At 42.7% G+C, this 15,885-nt stretch overlaps 3 protein-coding genes across 4 annotated transcripts in view; 1 reads left to right on the top strand and 2 right to left on the bottom strand.

Annotated features, from left to right (window-relative positions):
* The window catches only part of LOC110509641 (cGMP-dependent protein kinase 1), a 13,973-nt gene extending 9,658 nt beyond the window's left edge, over positions 1 to 4,315 (bottom strand). Inside the window, exons 1-6 of the mRNA XM_036968020.1 lie at positions 4,020 to 4,315; positions 3,538 to 3,737; positions 3,134 to 3,266; positions 2,966 to 3,032; positions 2,641 to 2,740; positions 1 to 42 (exon numbers count right to left, since the gene is read on the bottom strand). The exon at positions 1 to 42 is cut by the window's left edge and continues 72 nt beyond it. Of these exons, the coding sequence (XP_036823915.1) occupies positions 1 to 42; positions 2,641 to 2,740; positions 2,966 to 3,032; positions 3,134 to 3,266; positions 3,538 to 3,733 (538 nt within the window). The 5' untranslated portion in view covers positions 3,734 to 3,737; positions 4,020 to 4,315. The remainder of the gene's footprint in view (positions 43 to 2,640; positions 2,741 to 2,965; positions 3,033 to 3,133; positions 3,267 to 3,537; positions 3,738 to 4,019) is intronic.
* A 303-nt stretch (positions 4,316 to 4,618) lies between these two features.
* On the top strand, positions 4,619 to 5,592 carry LOC110509644 (EKC/KEOPS complex subunit Lage3). The gene is made up of 3 exons (XM_021590654.2): positions 4,619 to 4,752; positions 4,893 to 5,021; positions 5,176 to 5,592. Exons 1-3 carry the CDS (start codon positions 4,703 to 4,705, stop codon positions 5,324 to 5,326), a joined length of 330 nt encoding a protein of 109 aa, XP_021446329.1. The 5' UTR covers positions 4,619 to 4,702; the 3' UTR covers positions 5,327 to 5,592.
* A 582-nt stretch (positions 5,593 to 6,174) lies between these two features.
* zgc:100918 (Rab7 domain-containing protein) lies at positions 6,175 to 15,757 on the bottom strand. Of its 2 annotated transcripts, none has more exons than XM_021590653.2 (6): positions 15,522 to 15,757; positions 11,968 to 12,043; positions 11,589 to 11,715; positions 10,630 to 10,848; positions 8,029 to 8,157; positions 6,175 to 7,764 (listed from the first exon to the last, which is right to left on the bottom strand). In XM_021590653.2, exons 2-6 carry the CDS (start codon positions 12,018 to 12,020, stop codon positions 7,675 to 7,677), a joined length of 618 nt encoding a protein of 205 aa, XP_021446328.1. In that variant the 5' UTR covers positions 12,021 to 12,043; positions 15,522 to 15,757; the 3' UTR covers positions 6,175 to 7,674. The 2 variants fall into 2 exon arrangements, with proteins under 2 accessions (XP_021446328.1, XP_036823920.1); XM_036968025.1 differs by lacking the exon at positions 15,522 to 15,757 and adding an exon at positions 14,791 to 14,864.
* Between the last annotated feature and the right edge of the window lie 128 nt (positions 15,758 to 15,885).

Here is a 15,885-nt window from a genome sequence, read left to right as displayed (position 1 = left end):
TGCACAGCTTTTGTTCCCCTTTAGTCACCTCCACCTTTCCCTCTACACACACACACAACCGCACACACTCAGGCACGCACATAAACAACATTACATCATCAAACCTGCCTGAACTGAACAGAACTCCCCAACCATTCACACTTACAGTTGAAGTCGGAAGTTTACATACATTTAGGTTGGAGTCATTAAAACTCGTTTTTTCAACCACTCCACAAACTTCTTGTTAACAAACTTTAGGCAAGTCAGTTAGGACATCTACTTTGTGCATGACACAAGTAATTTTCCCAACAATTGTTAACAGACAGATTATTTCACTATAATTCACTGTATCACAATTCCAGTGGGTCAGATGTTTACATACACTAAGTTGACTGTGCCTTTAAACAGATTAGAAAATTCCAGAAAATTATGCCACGGATTTAGAAGCTTCTGAAACACCTGTGGATGTATTTCCAGGCCTACCTTCAAACTCAGTCCCTCTTTGCTTGACATCATGGCAAAATGAAAAGAAATCAGCCAAGACCTCAGAAAAAAAATTGTAGACCTCCACCAGTCTGGTTCATCCTTGGAACAATGTTCAAACGCCTGAAGGTACCACGTTCATCTTTACAAACAATAGTACTCAAGTATAAACACCATGGGACCACGCAGCCGTCATACCGCTCAGGAAGGAGACACGTTTTGTCTCCTAGAGATTAACGTTCTTTGGTGCGAAAAGTGCAAATCAATCCCAGAACAACAGCAAAGAACCTTGTGATGATGGTGGAGGAAACAGGTACAAAAGTATCAGTTCGCAACTGCACATGGGGACAAAGATGGTACTTTTTGGAGAAATGTCCTCTGGTAACAAAAATAGAACTGTTTGGCCTTAATGACCATTGTTATGTTTGGAGGAAAAAGGGTGAGGCTTGCAAGCCAAAGCACACCATTGCAACCGTGAAGCACGGGGGTGGCAGCATCATGTTGTGTGGGTGCTTTGGTGTAGGAGGGACTGCTGGGCTTCACAAAATCTATGGCATCATGAGGCTGGAAAATTATGTAGATATATTGAAGCAAGATCTCAAGACATCAGTCAGGAAGTTAAAGCTTGGTCGCAAATGGATCTTCCAAATGGACAATGACCCCAAGCATACTTCCAAAGTTGTGGCAAAATGGCTTAAGGACAACAAAGTCAAGTTATTGGAGTGGCCATCACAAAGGGGCCAAAATTCACCCAACTTATTGTGGGATGCTTGTGGAAGGCTACCCGAAACGTTTGACCCAAATTAAATAATTAAAAGGCAATGCTACCAATACTAATTGAGTCTATGTAAACTTCTGACCCACTCGTAATGCAATGAAAGAAATAAAAGCATAAAAGCTGAAATTATTTCATTCTCTTTAATATTATTCTGACATTTCACATTCTTAAAATAAAGTGGTGATCCTAACTGACCTAAGACTGGGAATTTTTACTAGGATTAAATGTCAGGAATTGTGAAAAACTGAGTTTAAATGTATTTGGCTAAGGTGTATGTAAACTTCTGACTTCAACTGTAAAGGACTGCATTAATATTAATCATCTCTTCATGGTAATACACCCATACTCTCTAGATGGATGTTTACCAAAGTGAATGGACTGTATAATCAACATGGTCTAATTGTGTGTGTCTGTGTGTGTGTGAATGAGAAACAGAGAGAGACAAAGAGACTCTGGTAAAAAGAGAGAGGACAGATTAGATATTTTTCAGGGGAGAGGAGTCGAGGTGTCAGGAACAGATGTTTCAAAGCGCCTGAGAGAGCAAGAAGTGTGTGTGTGTGTGTGTGTGTGTGTGTGTGTGTGTGTGACCTGTCTGCCTCTGCTACAGTGAGCTCACTGTATGATATCACCTGATATATATAGTATAATCAAAGATTCTTATAACTAAACCAAGATAGACCACAGCCTGTTGTTTCAAATGGGAGCAATGAGCCATAGATGGCAGAACAAGCAAGGAGGTGGGCAGAGCCAATCACGAGCTAATGAGATCCTATTGGCGTTTGCTAGCATTTGGGGAACTCGTACTCTAAAGTGCGCGTGAGCAGTAACTCAATTCACATTTCCACACCTTCTATTTTAAAAATCTTGGCAAAGGGTAAAGTCTAAAGAACGTAGTCCAATCTGTTCGTAACAAATTGTAGTTTTGGGAACAGAGAACTGTATTGAGATCAAATGTTTGATGAGTAAATTAGCAGAATGTCTGGCAAAATCCATCTTGTTCCATCATCTCCCACTGCCGGCCACTGGGCTTCCTCTCACTACCATATTTGGTAGTGAAACACCAACCGGATGCTTCACATTTATACATTCTGTGAAATATCTGTCTCATTGTGGTATTATCTGTCCCTCCCTTGCCTCCCCTTTCGCCTAGACTGTCATAACTTATCTCCTATCTATTTCCCTCCCCCCTTCCTCTCTCACAGTCTCGCCCTCCTCTCTTTCACCCTCGCTCCCTCCATCTCTCACCCTCCCTCCCTCCACCTGTCACCCTCTCTCGCCTTCTCGCTCACCCTCGCTCCCCCTTCTCTCTATCCCTCGTCATTGCCCTATTTTTCCCCGTCCTCTCTTTCGCTTCATCCCTCCCTCCTCCCCATCCCTCCACCTCCCTCCATGCCTCTCACCCTCCAGCACATAGACCAGAGATCCGTCGTCTCCCTCCTGTATGACACAGCAGCCCCGGGCCAGACGAGTGGGATGCATACAGTCAACTATGGTCTGAATCTACAGAGTGAGAGTGAGAGAGACATAGAGAAAGAGACAAAGAGAGAGAGACAAAGCAAGAGACCCGTTAATAAAAATATAGCACTTGTTTCATTAAATTGAGAGAGAAAGAGAGAGTATGTGAGAGAGAGGGGGGGGGGGATAAATAATTGGATATCTAAGAATAGACAGTGAGAGTAGCAGTAGTACCACAGTAATACTATACAGTTGTAGTAATACTAGTACCTGTCCCTGCTCCAGGTGTTTCATGAATTCATTCTCCAACAGAGCTCTATGGATCAGCTCTCTAGACCTGTACACATGTACAGAGACAGGATCAGTGTGTGTGTGTGTGTGTGTGTGTGTGTGTGTGTGTGTGTGTGTGCGTGTGTGTGTGCACGTGCGCGTACTCACTCTTCACTCTTGCTGTAGTTGGTGAGTGTGACGTGTGCGAGTTGGGCAGGGTCCAGGGCTGTGGGTTCTGCTGATATTGCCTGTCTCTTAGTCCTCTGCGGCTCATCAGGCACTGGTGGGGACAGCCCGGGTCCTGACAGACACCCATTTTGGTCAGGCTTTACCTCAGCGAGCTAACACAGTCTTGTGGCAGTTAGGAGACCGCGTTCAACCCCAATCTGTCACATTAGCCGTGAGAGTGATGGCTCACAGGTTCATGCCTAACTACCCTTGAATTCACTTGAACACCTCCAGGTGCATTATGACTGGTCTGGTACCCTGTGTTGTTTTCCGTTTCCCCTAGGTCTGTGTTGTATTAGAGGTGCATGTTCATGTCATGTAAGGGTGTAACGAGTAGCACCTACCTGTGTTCTCTGTGCTCCCAGTGGCCCCTGCGTGTTGAGGAGCGTTGCGATGGCGGTCCAGTTCTGTCTGCAGCTGTCGGATGAGATCATCCTTGGTGTCCAGCTCCAACTCCAGCTCATCTATCAGACTGTCTCTCTGGCGGAGCTCCTCGATCTTCAGCTGCAGTGCAAACTGCAAGTCCCTCAAAGTACCCATAGCCCTGATATGCACATTACATGCAGGAGGAAAGGCAGTCAGACAGAGGCACACACACAGGAATGGGGAATAAAGAGTTTCACTAGTGAGTTTTGGGGACTCCACCACATGCTGAATTCATTATTGCTTAATCCACACAAACACAGTGAAATACAATAACCATATGCACATGCAGGTTACTATAAAACGGAAATATCTAACACACATAAACCACTTACTGATACTTTGGCGATGTCGCGTTAATGCAGTAAAAATACATTTGAAGATGTAAAACATGTTGTCTTACCTGTCCAAGCGCTTGTCTGGGTGTAAGTGAAGAAGATGCGCGTACCGACTGCTAATGCTGCACTCACAGTTATGTGCCGATCTCCAATCTCATCGTGTGTAAATTGATTTATAGCTGATGTGAAAATCAAACAGGACAGGCTAATCGAAATGAGACTGCGACGAATGTTAATTAAAAACGGAAGTTTTAAAGGTGTATAAAGACACTTCAGATCATGAAGATAGACATACCAACCAGACACATTCTCTCCCTTTGCCGGTTGCGCTCGAGTGAAGAGCCGATCGCTCAAATTACAATTTCTAGAGTATTCAATGTAGCCATACGCGGAGCTGTGCGCGCGTGTCCATTGGCATACAAATGTAGATATATTTTTTACATAAACGTATGGGTGATTAGTTTACATCATTTAAATAATATCCTTAACATACATATTGGATTCACATGTTTTGCCTGAGATGTGTCAAGCTCAATATGTTGAATAGGTCTATTGCTAATAAGATTGTTAACAACTTTTACAACTTTTTTTTATGTAGACAAATTCACGTTACGTTTTTTTGTATATGTAAAAACAACTTTATTCATCAACCGTGACGAATCTCCACATCAGATTGTAAATCTATATTTGTTGCATTCAGACGAATCTGCGGTCGCCACATCTTGATTTACTTAGAAGAAAAACCATCATGGCGGCGCCCTGCACGGAAAACAATCACAAGCAAGGCAAATTGGAATTGTATCCTATGTACTCCACATAAGACGTCAATATGACGGTTATTGACATTAACGCTTGGTCGTAAATTGCCTCTTTAATATTGTATGCATATTTTGATAATTTAGCATGAATCAGTGAAAACTTCCTTGACAGTCCCGCAGTGTACTAGACGTCCCGTTCCCATCAAGTCGCGAGGCGTCCATCGCGCTCCAGTCCCTCTCCCCAGACCGTGAGCCCCGGAAAGGAGGCATCAGCAAGGAGCTCACGGTGTCCGGCTGCACGCTGTCTGTGTGAGTGTCTGTTGTGTGTTCGCGTGTACTACCACCAAGTGTAATCAATGGTGGAAGTGTATATGGTGGTACCACTGTATACGAGGTTAAGTTGTATCATACTGACCGTCCATGTGAATCTATCTCCTGTCTCTTCCATCCCTCTTTCCATTAGGAGGTGGAGAGCAGATGAGGCCCGTATTCTGCGTGTCTCTGTGGGGTCGTTTATGGACCACCTCTCCCTTGTGATGGAGACCATGGAGGCCTTTGGACCCCCTGTCTCTGTGACCACACAAACGCACACCGTCAGCTCTACGATGACATGATGACCAGAGGGAAAGAAGAGAAACCCAGGATGAGCTGTAATGATCCCCAGTACAGAGGGACACCCATGTCCCAATTTCCATCATTCTATTCAAATAAGTGGAACTACTGGAACAAAAAAAAAAAACAGAAGTACAAGTGCTTTTTATTTAGACACATGGGAATTGCCTCATTTCAGTGACATATGGATAGACTATTTCTTTGTTTAGATTTGTCTATGTATTCATTTGGTTGTATTGTGGAATAAACTTTCTATTTTTCAAAATGATCAGTGTGATTGCACGAAACATTAGGAACACTTGCTCTTTCCGTGAGACTAACCAGGTGAAAGCTATGATCCTTTATCGATGTCACTTGTTAAAGCCACTTCAGTGTAGAGGAAGGGGAGGAGACCGGTTAAAGAAGGATTTCTAAGCCTCGAGACCACTGAGATATGGATTTTGAATGCGTGCCATTCAGAGGGTGAATTGGCAAGACTAAATATAAGTGCCTTTGTATGGGGAGTAGGTGCCAGGTGGTTTGAGTTGGTCAAGAACTGCAACGCTGTCGGGTTTTTCCACGCATCTGTATCAAGAATGGTCCACCACCCGAAGGACATCCAGCCAACTTGACAACTGTGGGAGTCAACATGGGCCAGCAACACCGTGGAATGCTTAACACTTTGTCAAGTCCACATCCCAACTAATTGAGGCTGTTCTGAGGGCAAAATGTGCAACTCAATAATAGGGAAGCTGTTCCTAATGTTTGGTACATTGTGTAGTTCATTGCAAACATTGTCACAGATTAGAATTACATTTAGAGCAGTGGGCCCTGCAGGTCCAATAATATAACTAAAGAAAGACAACTGACATATTTCCATAAAGTAAACATTTATTTGTTTACAGTGGAGAAAGAGCATATTCAACAAAAGATGACAGTTGAAGTAGGAGTTGTGCTAAAATAAAAATCACATAGGACTAAGGATTTTTGTTAATTGGTTTAAGAACATGTTCATTTCTGTTACATGAATATAGAGCGACACTAGTTGGTGTAGATCGGCAGATTTAAGATAACAGTGGAATGAAAGTCTGGCCTGGGACTACTGTTAGGGCAGAGGACATCCCAAATCAACACTTAGACCCTATTTCTTTCCCTAGACACTTCGAGGGAGAGCCGCCCAGACCTGACAAGTGGTGTAAAATAATATGGCAGAAACTATTGTAGTACTATACTGCTTACACAAATCAGATATGTTTAGATTTATTAGGGGCCTTTAGGTTAGGTTTGACTTTGGACTCAAGAATTTACAGCCAATGTACAGGGACATAGTCGTGTGTAGTATGGATAAGGCAACAAAAACAAGAAATGTACAGAACTTAATACAAGATAAAAAGGAGAACAGAACCTAAACGCAGAACTGATACTGCCGAGGGTTGCTGTTGGGTTGACCGAATTTCGGTGCACACCTTTGTATTCTAATTGCAGATTGACTTTCAATGCATCTGGTTAGCTTATCACTCTCTACACAACGATTTAAAACACTAAATAATTGAAGAGAACTGGCTCAACGAGAAACAAGTCAAAGAAAAGGTCTAGGGTTGACAAAGTTTGGCAACATAAGAACTGCAGAAAAAGAACACATATACATACGAGATCTGCCACAGTAATACTTGTCATGAGATGAAAGGCACAGAGCGAGTCGAGTAGGTACAAATTTCTCCTTAACACTGACACAGGCTTCTAATCCCTCCAATGGTGAAGGTTAGGTTCTGTGGAAAACAGGAATCTGATCCTAGATCTGTAGTTAAGGAGAATGTCTACCTGGATCACAAACAGACAGATGAGCAGTCTGTACCTCAGTATTATAGAAAGGAACAATTAAAACCATAACAAAAGACAAGAAAACATCATTAGAAATCATTATAATAGGAGCATCATGATTGTATTTTCCATAGTAGCAATGATTCTTCTACCTTGTTAAAAAGTGATGCTGTGCAACAGGGGCTTTCTCTCCTTCCTGTCGGCCAGGTCGCCACTGGAGACAGGGACTTAAGAAAAATAAGTGTTTCCTTTTTTTCCTCTCTTTTTATCTGGAGTCTTCTGTAGCTGACTGAGGGGAGAGGACTGGGGGCATCGACTGGGGGTGTGTCCCCGGGCTCTCTCCTCGGGGTGCATCTCAATCTCCCCTCGACTCATCTTCATCTGCACTGGTGTGAGAACACAGGAAGGCTGTGTGGGAGACGGCCTCCGAATTAGCCTCACCTGTCCCAGTCTTTCACACCAGTGCAGAGGAGGTAAGAGACCAGGATAATTGTTGAGCTGCACCCCATGGTCTTCCTGGTCCCCTCTATCCATCCGTCGTTGGTTGGTCTCAGCAGGAGCAGCCGTCGCTGGGGTCGGCGGGCCGGTCGTCTCTCAGTTTGATCTGGTCTGGGAAGTCATACGTCTCCACCTCTGACTCCTACAGACACACAAAGCACGGGATTACACACAGCCACAAAGTGTGCACAAATCAGAAGTACAAGAATTCTACCCCCCCAAAAACAATATTCCTCTTTGATGACACAGTGTTTGACTATGACGTCATGAGTTCCACAGCAACCTCAGTGAACCAGTCTAACAGGTGTTTCCCAGCCAGGGAGAGAAAGGGGGTTTCTGAACAGCTGGTGGCACTCTGCCTACAGGTTTACCTGTGGCTGCTTGAGTCAATATTTCGTGTGTGTACCTGTTTAAGGGCATTGCGGGCAATGGTCTGGAATGCTTGGTCTACGTTGATGGCCTCCTTGGCGCTGGTCTCAAAGTAGGGGATGCTGCTCTTACTGGCACACCAGGCCTGGGCACGTTTTGTCGTCACCTACACAACAGAAGATCATTAATGCCATTGTGTCATACATACTTCCTCATTTTACATGGAACAACCTGTGGCATATAGTCATCCTTTTAGCACGTACCAACACACGGGTTTGTAATCATTCTACAGTGGTTCCTGCAGCGTACGCTCAAACTAGAACACTTATTTAGAACGTCCTAGTTACAATTGACGCATTTTGTCTTTACAGCATTATGTCCTCAATGTGAGCATTTTTTTGTTGGATGCAATGCTCAGACATTCACAGAAGTAGAGACAGCACAACACAATTCCCATCCAAAACGGGAACATTTTGGCTACATTAGTCGTAGCGCTAACTGAGGAAAGAGTAACCCCAACACAAGCAGTTATATTTAACCAACTCTCCTCTGACAGAAACCGTAATATGAATTAGCCAATAGTAATTACTATTTACAATTCATCACACCACGGGGAACCTCACCAGTGATAGAAATAATTGAGTAAAACACTTTCAAAAAAGGTTACAAGAGCCATTTACCATCACTTCTGGAAGTTTACTCGAAAGATGAGTGAACCATCTCTTTACCACATTTTATTATTATTATTATTATTATAACATCTTTGGTCTGACAGACGTTTACGTGACAACCAGAATGCATTGCATGTCAACAAACATGGCACCACATATAGCTGGCAATTAGCTTAGCATTAGCTCACCATAATCAATACTTTTTTGAAGGTTGTACGACACACTAGAGGTCGACCGATTAATCGGAATGGACGATTAATTAGGGCCGATTTCAAGTTTTCATAACAATTGGAATTTTGGGGCACCGATTTGACATGTATTTTTATACCTTTATTTAACTAGACAAGTCAGTTAAGAACACATTCTTATTTTCAATGACGGCCTAGGAACGGTGGGTTAACTGCCTTGTTCAGGGGCAGAATTTTCACCTTGTCAGCTCGGGGGATCCAATCTTGCAACCTTACAGTTAACGAGTCCAACGCAATAACGACCTGCCTCTCTCGTTGCACTCCACAAGGAGCCTGTTACGCGAATGCAGTAAGCCAAGGTGATATTACTAGATATTATCTAGCGTATCCTGCGTTGCATATAATCTGACTGAGCATACAAGCATACAAGTATCTGACTAAGCTGTGGTAGGCAGAAGCAGGCACGTAAACATTCATTCAAACAGCACTTTCATGCGTTTTACCAGCAGCTCTTCGATGTGCGCCAAGCATTGCGCTGTTTATTACTTCAAGCCTATCAACTCCCGAGATGAGGCTGGTGTAACCGAAGTGAAATGGCTAGCTAGTTAGCGGGGTGCGCACTAATAGCGTTTCAAATGTCACTCGCTCTGAGCCTTCTAGTGGTTGTTCCCCTTGCTCTGCATGGGTAAAGCTGCTTTGATGGTGGCTGTTGTCATTGTGTTGCTGGTTCGAGCCCAGGGAGGAGCGAGGAGAGGGACGGAAGCTATACTGTTACACTGGCAATACTAAAGTGCCTATAAGAACATCCAATAGTCAAAGGTTAATGAAATACAAATGATAGGAGGGAAATAGTCCTATAATTCCTATAATAACTACAACCTAAAACTTCTTACCTGGGAATATTGAAGACTCATGTTAAAAGGAACCACCAGCTTTCATATGTTCTCATGTTCTGAGCAAGGAACTGAAACGTTTTTGCATTATTTAAACCAAATTGAACATGTTTCATTATTTACTTGAGGCTAAATTTATTTTATTGATGTATTATATTAAGTTAAAATAAGTGTTCATTCAGTATTGTGATTATTACAAATAAAAACATTTTTTTTTAAAGTTTTAAATCGGCCGATTAATCGGTATCGGCTTTTTTTGGTCCTCCAATAATCGGTATCGGCGTTGACAAATCATAATCGGTCGACCTCTACTACACACATTATAAGTGGCCATTATAATCTAAGCAAGAACAGGAATGCATTATTTGTCACCAGTGCTTGAAAATGTGAGTAACAGTTAAATACATTATGCTCCATACATACATACATACATACATACATACGGTGTGCTACAGTAGAAACGACAACGCGATATACAGTGAAAGGGCCGACATCTGTGTGAATTGATGCGTGGGCAGAACACGCCTCAATTCAAAATGTTATTAGAAAATAAAACTTGCTAGAAAATAACTTTAAAATGAACAAAACATAGCCTATAGATAATAAGCAGGCAGAGTGCCTTGGTTGGACCGGTCCTGTTGCGTAACAATCACATTTTGGAACAGTGAGTGCATTCTGACATCACGCCCATAAAAATTGAATAAATGTAATACATTTTTAAAAACTCACGCTAAGGTGACCGTTAGAGATATTTGAAACTCATGCATGAGAACGTTAAGGGATGTAGAAATCACAACAAACATTTGACCAAGTCTGACTCTGTATTGCCTACGCCCCACCACCTGCCTGTTCTGGCTCTCCAATGGACGGACACCGACATACCAACCTGTCTGTTCTCGAGGTCAATCTTGTTGCCTAGCACCACAAAGGGGAAGTTGTCTGGGTCTCTGGGGCTGGCCTGGATCAGGAACTCATCCCTCCAGCTGTCCAGTGTCTTGAAGGTGTTGGGCGCCGTGACATCGTAGACCAGCACACAGCAGTCAGCGCCGCGGTAGAACGCCACGCCCAGAGACTGGAAACGCTCCTGCCCCGCCGTGTCCCAGATCTGACAGAAGAGAAGAGATGATGATTACCATGTTTTTGGCATTTTAGTATTTTGTTGTATCATTTTTAAAGGTGATTACACAGAGAGGGAGAGAAAAGGAGAGAGAGTGGGAGAGGATCGGAGTGAGGAGGAAAAAGAGAAAGAGTGAGAAAGGGGAGGAAACAGCAATTAAGATAAAATAGCATTTAATTGTCTGTTTTCATAGAAATGTGCCTTGCAACAAAAACTCTTTACAGGACATGGGGGTGGGAGAGAGGGAGGAAAGCGGGAGAGGGAAAGGGTGAGAGATGCGTAAGAGGTAATAAAGAGAGGGAAAGAGAGAATGAAACCATATGACTCGTCACAGAATGAGTTGCCCAATATCTGACTTAAACACACTATGACAAGCCAGCAGAGGTAAGCACTCATGACTAGCCTAACATTATAAACTGGGTGGTTCGAGCCCTGGATGCTGATTGGCTGACAGCCATGGTATATCAGACAGTATACCACGGGTATGACAAAACCGGTCTTTTTACTTCTGTAATTACACTTTCTAACCAGTTTATAATAGCAATAACGAACCTTGGGGGTTTGTGGTATATGACCAATATACCACAGCTAAGGGCTGTATCCAGGCACTCCACTTTTGCATCATGCATAAGAACCGCCCTTAGCTGTGGTATATTGGACATATGGACATATACCACACCCTCTCATGCCTTATTGCTTAAATATACCAGCACACACACGAGACGCACCTGCATGGTGACCAGCCTGTCGTCCACCATCACCTCCTTGGTGAGGAAGTCCGCTCCTATAGTGGCCTTGTACTGGTTACTGAACTTCTTATTTACATACTGGTTCATCAGAGAAGTCTTCCCTACCCTGGGAAGGAACACACACACACTTAGCTGCACATATAGAACTGTAGCGATTGAGGGTAACAGCCAGAGAAGGGCTTCAAAACCACTGACGACCTGCACAGCTACATGTGCCAGAAAGATCCTGACTTCTTGACAGAGGCTGTTGTACACTCGCATACAAGGGTGCTACAGAACCTATACACGTCTGTTGGGAATATCCAAAATGAGTGACATCTGGTTGTGTAAACACCATGACGATCTTCCGATCACTCACCCAGAGTCTCCGAGGATGATCACCTTCAGCAGCACCTTCTTACGGGAGGCCATCCTTCCCTGGGGATGTGACTCTTCTGAGAAGAGACAGACGGGACAACAGTCAACTAGCTGGATCTGGAACTGGGAAGTCAGTCGTCACGAAACAGTCGGCTTTTGGGTTCATTGCGATAACATCCTTATTTACACGGAACACAGACTTGTTAGTTGGGTTAAATGCGGAAGACATTTCAGTTGAATACATTCAGTTGGACAACTGACGAGGTATGGCACCCCTCAGGTCTCTATTATAACGAATGATTAATACCATGTTAAGTTCACAAATCCAAAACCCATCTTCCCTTTGCTAAGAACCGTTAGTAAATTAGCATACCATCTAGCTAAATATGTAGAAATCTAAATTGAAATGCAATAGACTGGCCATCTGGAAACCGTTAAACGGAATAGCAAGTCAAGACCTAATTAAGTAGGCCCAACTAAAATTGTGATCATATTAACTGTAGCTAATAACTAAAAAACCTGACCTTAATGTTACCAGGCTGGCACTATAGCCAGAATAGATTCTGACCCTAATCTTGCTTACAGCTGCACTGGGGTCAGATTAACTCATTCATAGACGCTAACTACCTTTAGCACTGAGAACAATGAGCCAGATGTTTCACCGAATGAATAAATCTGAAGCATCTGGTTAGCATTACCACTAGTCACCAAATATAGTGTTGAGAGGAAGCACAGTTGCCAGCTGTGGAAGAAGATGTGGATTTTGGCTGTCATTCTGCTAATTTTGTCATTGATGAAACATTTGATCTCAATACTGTTTTCTGTACTAGAATCTGTTACGAACAGACTGGACCAAGTCTTGTAGACTTTACCCTTTGCCAAAGTTTTACAAAATTGTGTTGTTTAGAAGGAGTGCAAGGGCGAATTGAGTTATTGCACCCGCACACTTCAGAGTTGGCATTCCCTAACAGAAATATGCAAATGCATGCTAGAACGGATCTCACTTGCTCATGCTTGGCTCTGTCCACCTCCTTGCTTGTTCTGCCCACTATAATGAATTTGCTTCCATTGGAAATGAGGCTGTGGTCCATCTTGGGTAAGTTATAAAAAATCTTTGCCTTTAGCACCTATTGATGATAGTATCTTCTAGCTGGGGGAGCCCCAATGCTCGTTCTGAACGTTAAAAATATATGAAACATGTCTCTCATCAGCGAGAAACAAAATGGCAGGAAGCTGCCATGCGGGGAATCGTAGGTGGCACGTTTGAGATAGTTTTATCTTGTTCTGGATACCAGGTTTTGTTTTGAGGCGTTTTGACAGATGCTAATATGGCAAAAATTATGGCAAAATTCACTAGCCAGCTAACCAACAACTGTAACGAGGTATTTGAGAAACAACAAGTGCTCATTGTGCAAATGTATTTATGTTTTCAATAAACGCTGGAGACAAAATATAGTTTACATGTTGTGAATCTAAGCCCGCCTGTTTTGCCCCATAGTTTGCCCCACATGTCGGTTTTGTTGCTAAACAACCAACACGTCTATAGGGTTATGGTTCCTATACAGTCATATTTCCATGTTACAGCATTTGTTTATGGAAAACAGCCTGAAGACAGAGGTATACCTGTGCTAATTAGCCATCTGCGTCTCCGAACACCTGTGTTTAAATATAAGACTGAAGCCACAAACGTGTTGTCACTGAAAAATACTGTTGGTGGCAACTGTGTTAAACCCAGTTAAAACAGTAAGTGTATATTTTGCATTTGGGAAATTATTTTGATGTGATATGAAAGTTGAGGGTTTTATGTTCCCAGAACCGTACCGCACTTGAGAATTAATTCACACTTAGATGGAGTGTTTGGCTGCCAAAGCCAATTCACCTCTAAACAGAAATTGTAAGGTCTTTGGAGTATAAGGTAAGTAAACTCACCCCCTTCCGTACAAATGTGCACAACCGCAGCATTCAAATGAGGCTACAAAGAAAACGAATGGGATTGTAGCGACTGTATTGACTTCAAAATCGGGGGTGTGAACTAGGTTTCTATTCAAGCGTTGATCGACATGGTAATGGATCTATAGTATTGGAGAAAAGTTGAAAAAAAGGGACCCTCCAACATGCCACGTCGTAACATACAGCACGCATAGAGCAACTATTTCTGTCTTACAATCTCTCTCCACTAGGTGTAGCACTTCTCTCATCCTTACAAAAACAAGAAATGGACAGTGACATAAGGGGGATACCTAGTCATTTTTTGCGTCATTATTGCATGTGATCATCATTCTCAAAGCCGTTGTTTACTTCTAAGATCACTTTAGCACAGCCCTAAAATCCGATTCAAATTCGACACACATCTTCAAATAGGTATGTAATGACACATTATATAAACTCTTTATAGTGTTTTATTTGCATTTTAGAGGCGATAAGGTGATAAATTGGACAGATCAAGTGAAAAAAAAGCCGTTTTCCCACATGACATCTCTCCTTCTCACTACCACGCATTAGTTTCGCTTCCCCACCCGCCATTTTTAAAAACGCCCGGGACTCATTGCCTTCTTGAATCGGGCAGCGTTTAGGTCATGTAATTGATTCCGTTGGAAAGGGGAGAAGTTGTGCTTTACAATGGTATTGACATTACAGTTGACCTGGAAGTATTACGTTTTTGGAGCGCTAAAATAAGGACAGTTGTACGGACCAAGGCGATGTACAAAAGTGAGTGAGTTTACGTTAAGGTAACCCTCTTTTAGGCCACAATTGAGCTAGGGTCAGACAGACTTCCTGATTAGAGACAGCTGAGTGGGCACAATGTATGGCTCGGAAAACCTACCTCAATCCAGGGATGAGAAATGAGTTTCTTCAAATTGTCCCATTATTCCAACTGTTACACCGGAAAGACTGCTAGTTTTTAATAAACTGCCGTTTGTCCTCATGCTAACTAGCAGTAGCCACAGCAGCCATTATGGAATGGCACGTTGCATTTAACAACAAAGGAGCTGATTGGCTAACACTGACATTCCAAAATGGCATCTGCTACCTAGCATGATGACAAGGGCAGTTTTCCGAGAAAACTATGAGTAGTTCAATCTTCTCATTGTAATGGTTAGGATAATGAGACAATTCGGAGTATAATGCATTTCTCATCCCTGGATTGAGGTACATTTTCTGAGCCTTAATCTCGCACTGGCTCCGCTGTGTCTTAATCCAAACAGGAAGACGGTCAGACCCCAGTGCAAGTGTAAGCAAAAATAGGGTCGGAATCTATTCTGGCTAGCAGGCAGTGTATGCGAACTAGCCATCTGCTGACTGGTCACGCTGCACTGCCGACTATCAAGAACTGTCAAACAGCTAGGCTAACGGCTCATGTTGGTTGATGCCAACCAAGTACGCAGATATACGACAAAATCGTTAGCTAACTTTACTCATTTTTAATCATCGAAATACTAGCTAGCTAGCTAACGTTATATGGACTGTCACAGAAAACAATGTTCTAACGTTAGCGAGCTAGCTAGTGTAAGAATATAAATAAATAAATACAAATTGTGGACCAGTTAACGTTACCTGTTCAATAGTCAAGCGACGATGTTACGGCACCAGGACAATTCTTTTTTTTAACAACTTAAGTCCCTCGAAGTCAGTTTTTCCGGGATCACTTACTATTTTTCAAGAAGTGAAAGTGGAAAAATCTAACCAACTGACGTTAGCTAGCTTGATAAAATCTTGTCCTAGCTAAGAACATCCGCTTTTTGTTACGCTGTTGCTCAATATGGCAGTCACGAGGGGTTGACGTGTCCCCAGGTCGAAACCAATGAACGCCCTTTAAATATTCGCATCAATTGTTTATTATTTTCCTATAATATGAATTGCACCCTGTATCTGTGCGTGTCCTGGAAGTGACTACACCACATTTGAACAGGCTTGATTT

Source organism: Oncorhynchus mykiss, chromosome Y (genome assembly GCF_013265735.2).
Source record: "Oncorhynchus mykiss isolate Arlee chromosome Y, USDA_OmykA_1.1, whole genome shotgun sequence".
Lineage (NCBI taxonomy): Eukaryota > Metazoa > Chordata > Actinopteri > Salmoniformes > Salmonidae > Oncorhynchus > Oncorhynchus mykiss.
The sequence above is the reverse complement of the archived record's forward strand: the minus strand, read 5'-3'. Positions and strand labels throughout refer to the sequence as shown.

What these genes read in the sequence shown, in the direction of transcription:
- LOC110509644 (XM_021590654.2), top strand. Translation starts at nt 4,703, where the DNA reads ATGGCGGCGCCCTGCACGGAAAACAATCACAAGCAAGGCAAATTGGAA. An exon ending in AAGCAAGGCAAATTGGAATT is followed by an intron (nt 4,753 to 4,892) that starts GTATCCTATGTA and finishes ACAGTCCCGCAG; the next exon opens with TGTACTAGACGTCCCGTTCC. An exon ending in TCCGGCTGCACGCTGTCTGT is followed by an intron (nt 5,022 to 5,175) that starts GTGAGTGTCTGT and finishes TCTTTCCATTAG; the next exon opens with GAGGTGGAGAGCAGATGAGG.
- zgc:100918 (XM_021590653.2), bottom strand. Translation starts at nt 12,020, where the DNA reads ATGGCCTCCCGTAAGAAGGTGCTGCTGAAGGTGATCATCCTCGGAGAC. An exon ending in ATCATCCTCGGAGACTCTGG is followed by an intron (nt 11,716 to 11,967) that starts GTGAGTGATCGG and finishes GTTCCTTCCCAG; the next exon opens with GGTAGGGAAGACTTCTCTGA. An exon ending in ACAGGCTGGTCACCATGCAG is followed by an intron (nt 10,849 to 11,588) that starts GTGCGTCTCGTG and finishes CTCTTCTGTCAG; the next exon opens with ATCTGGGACACGGCGGGGCA.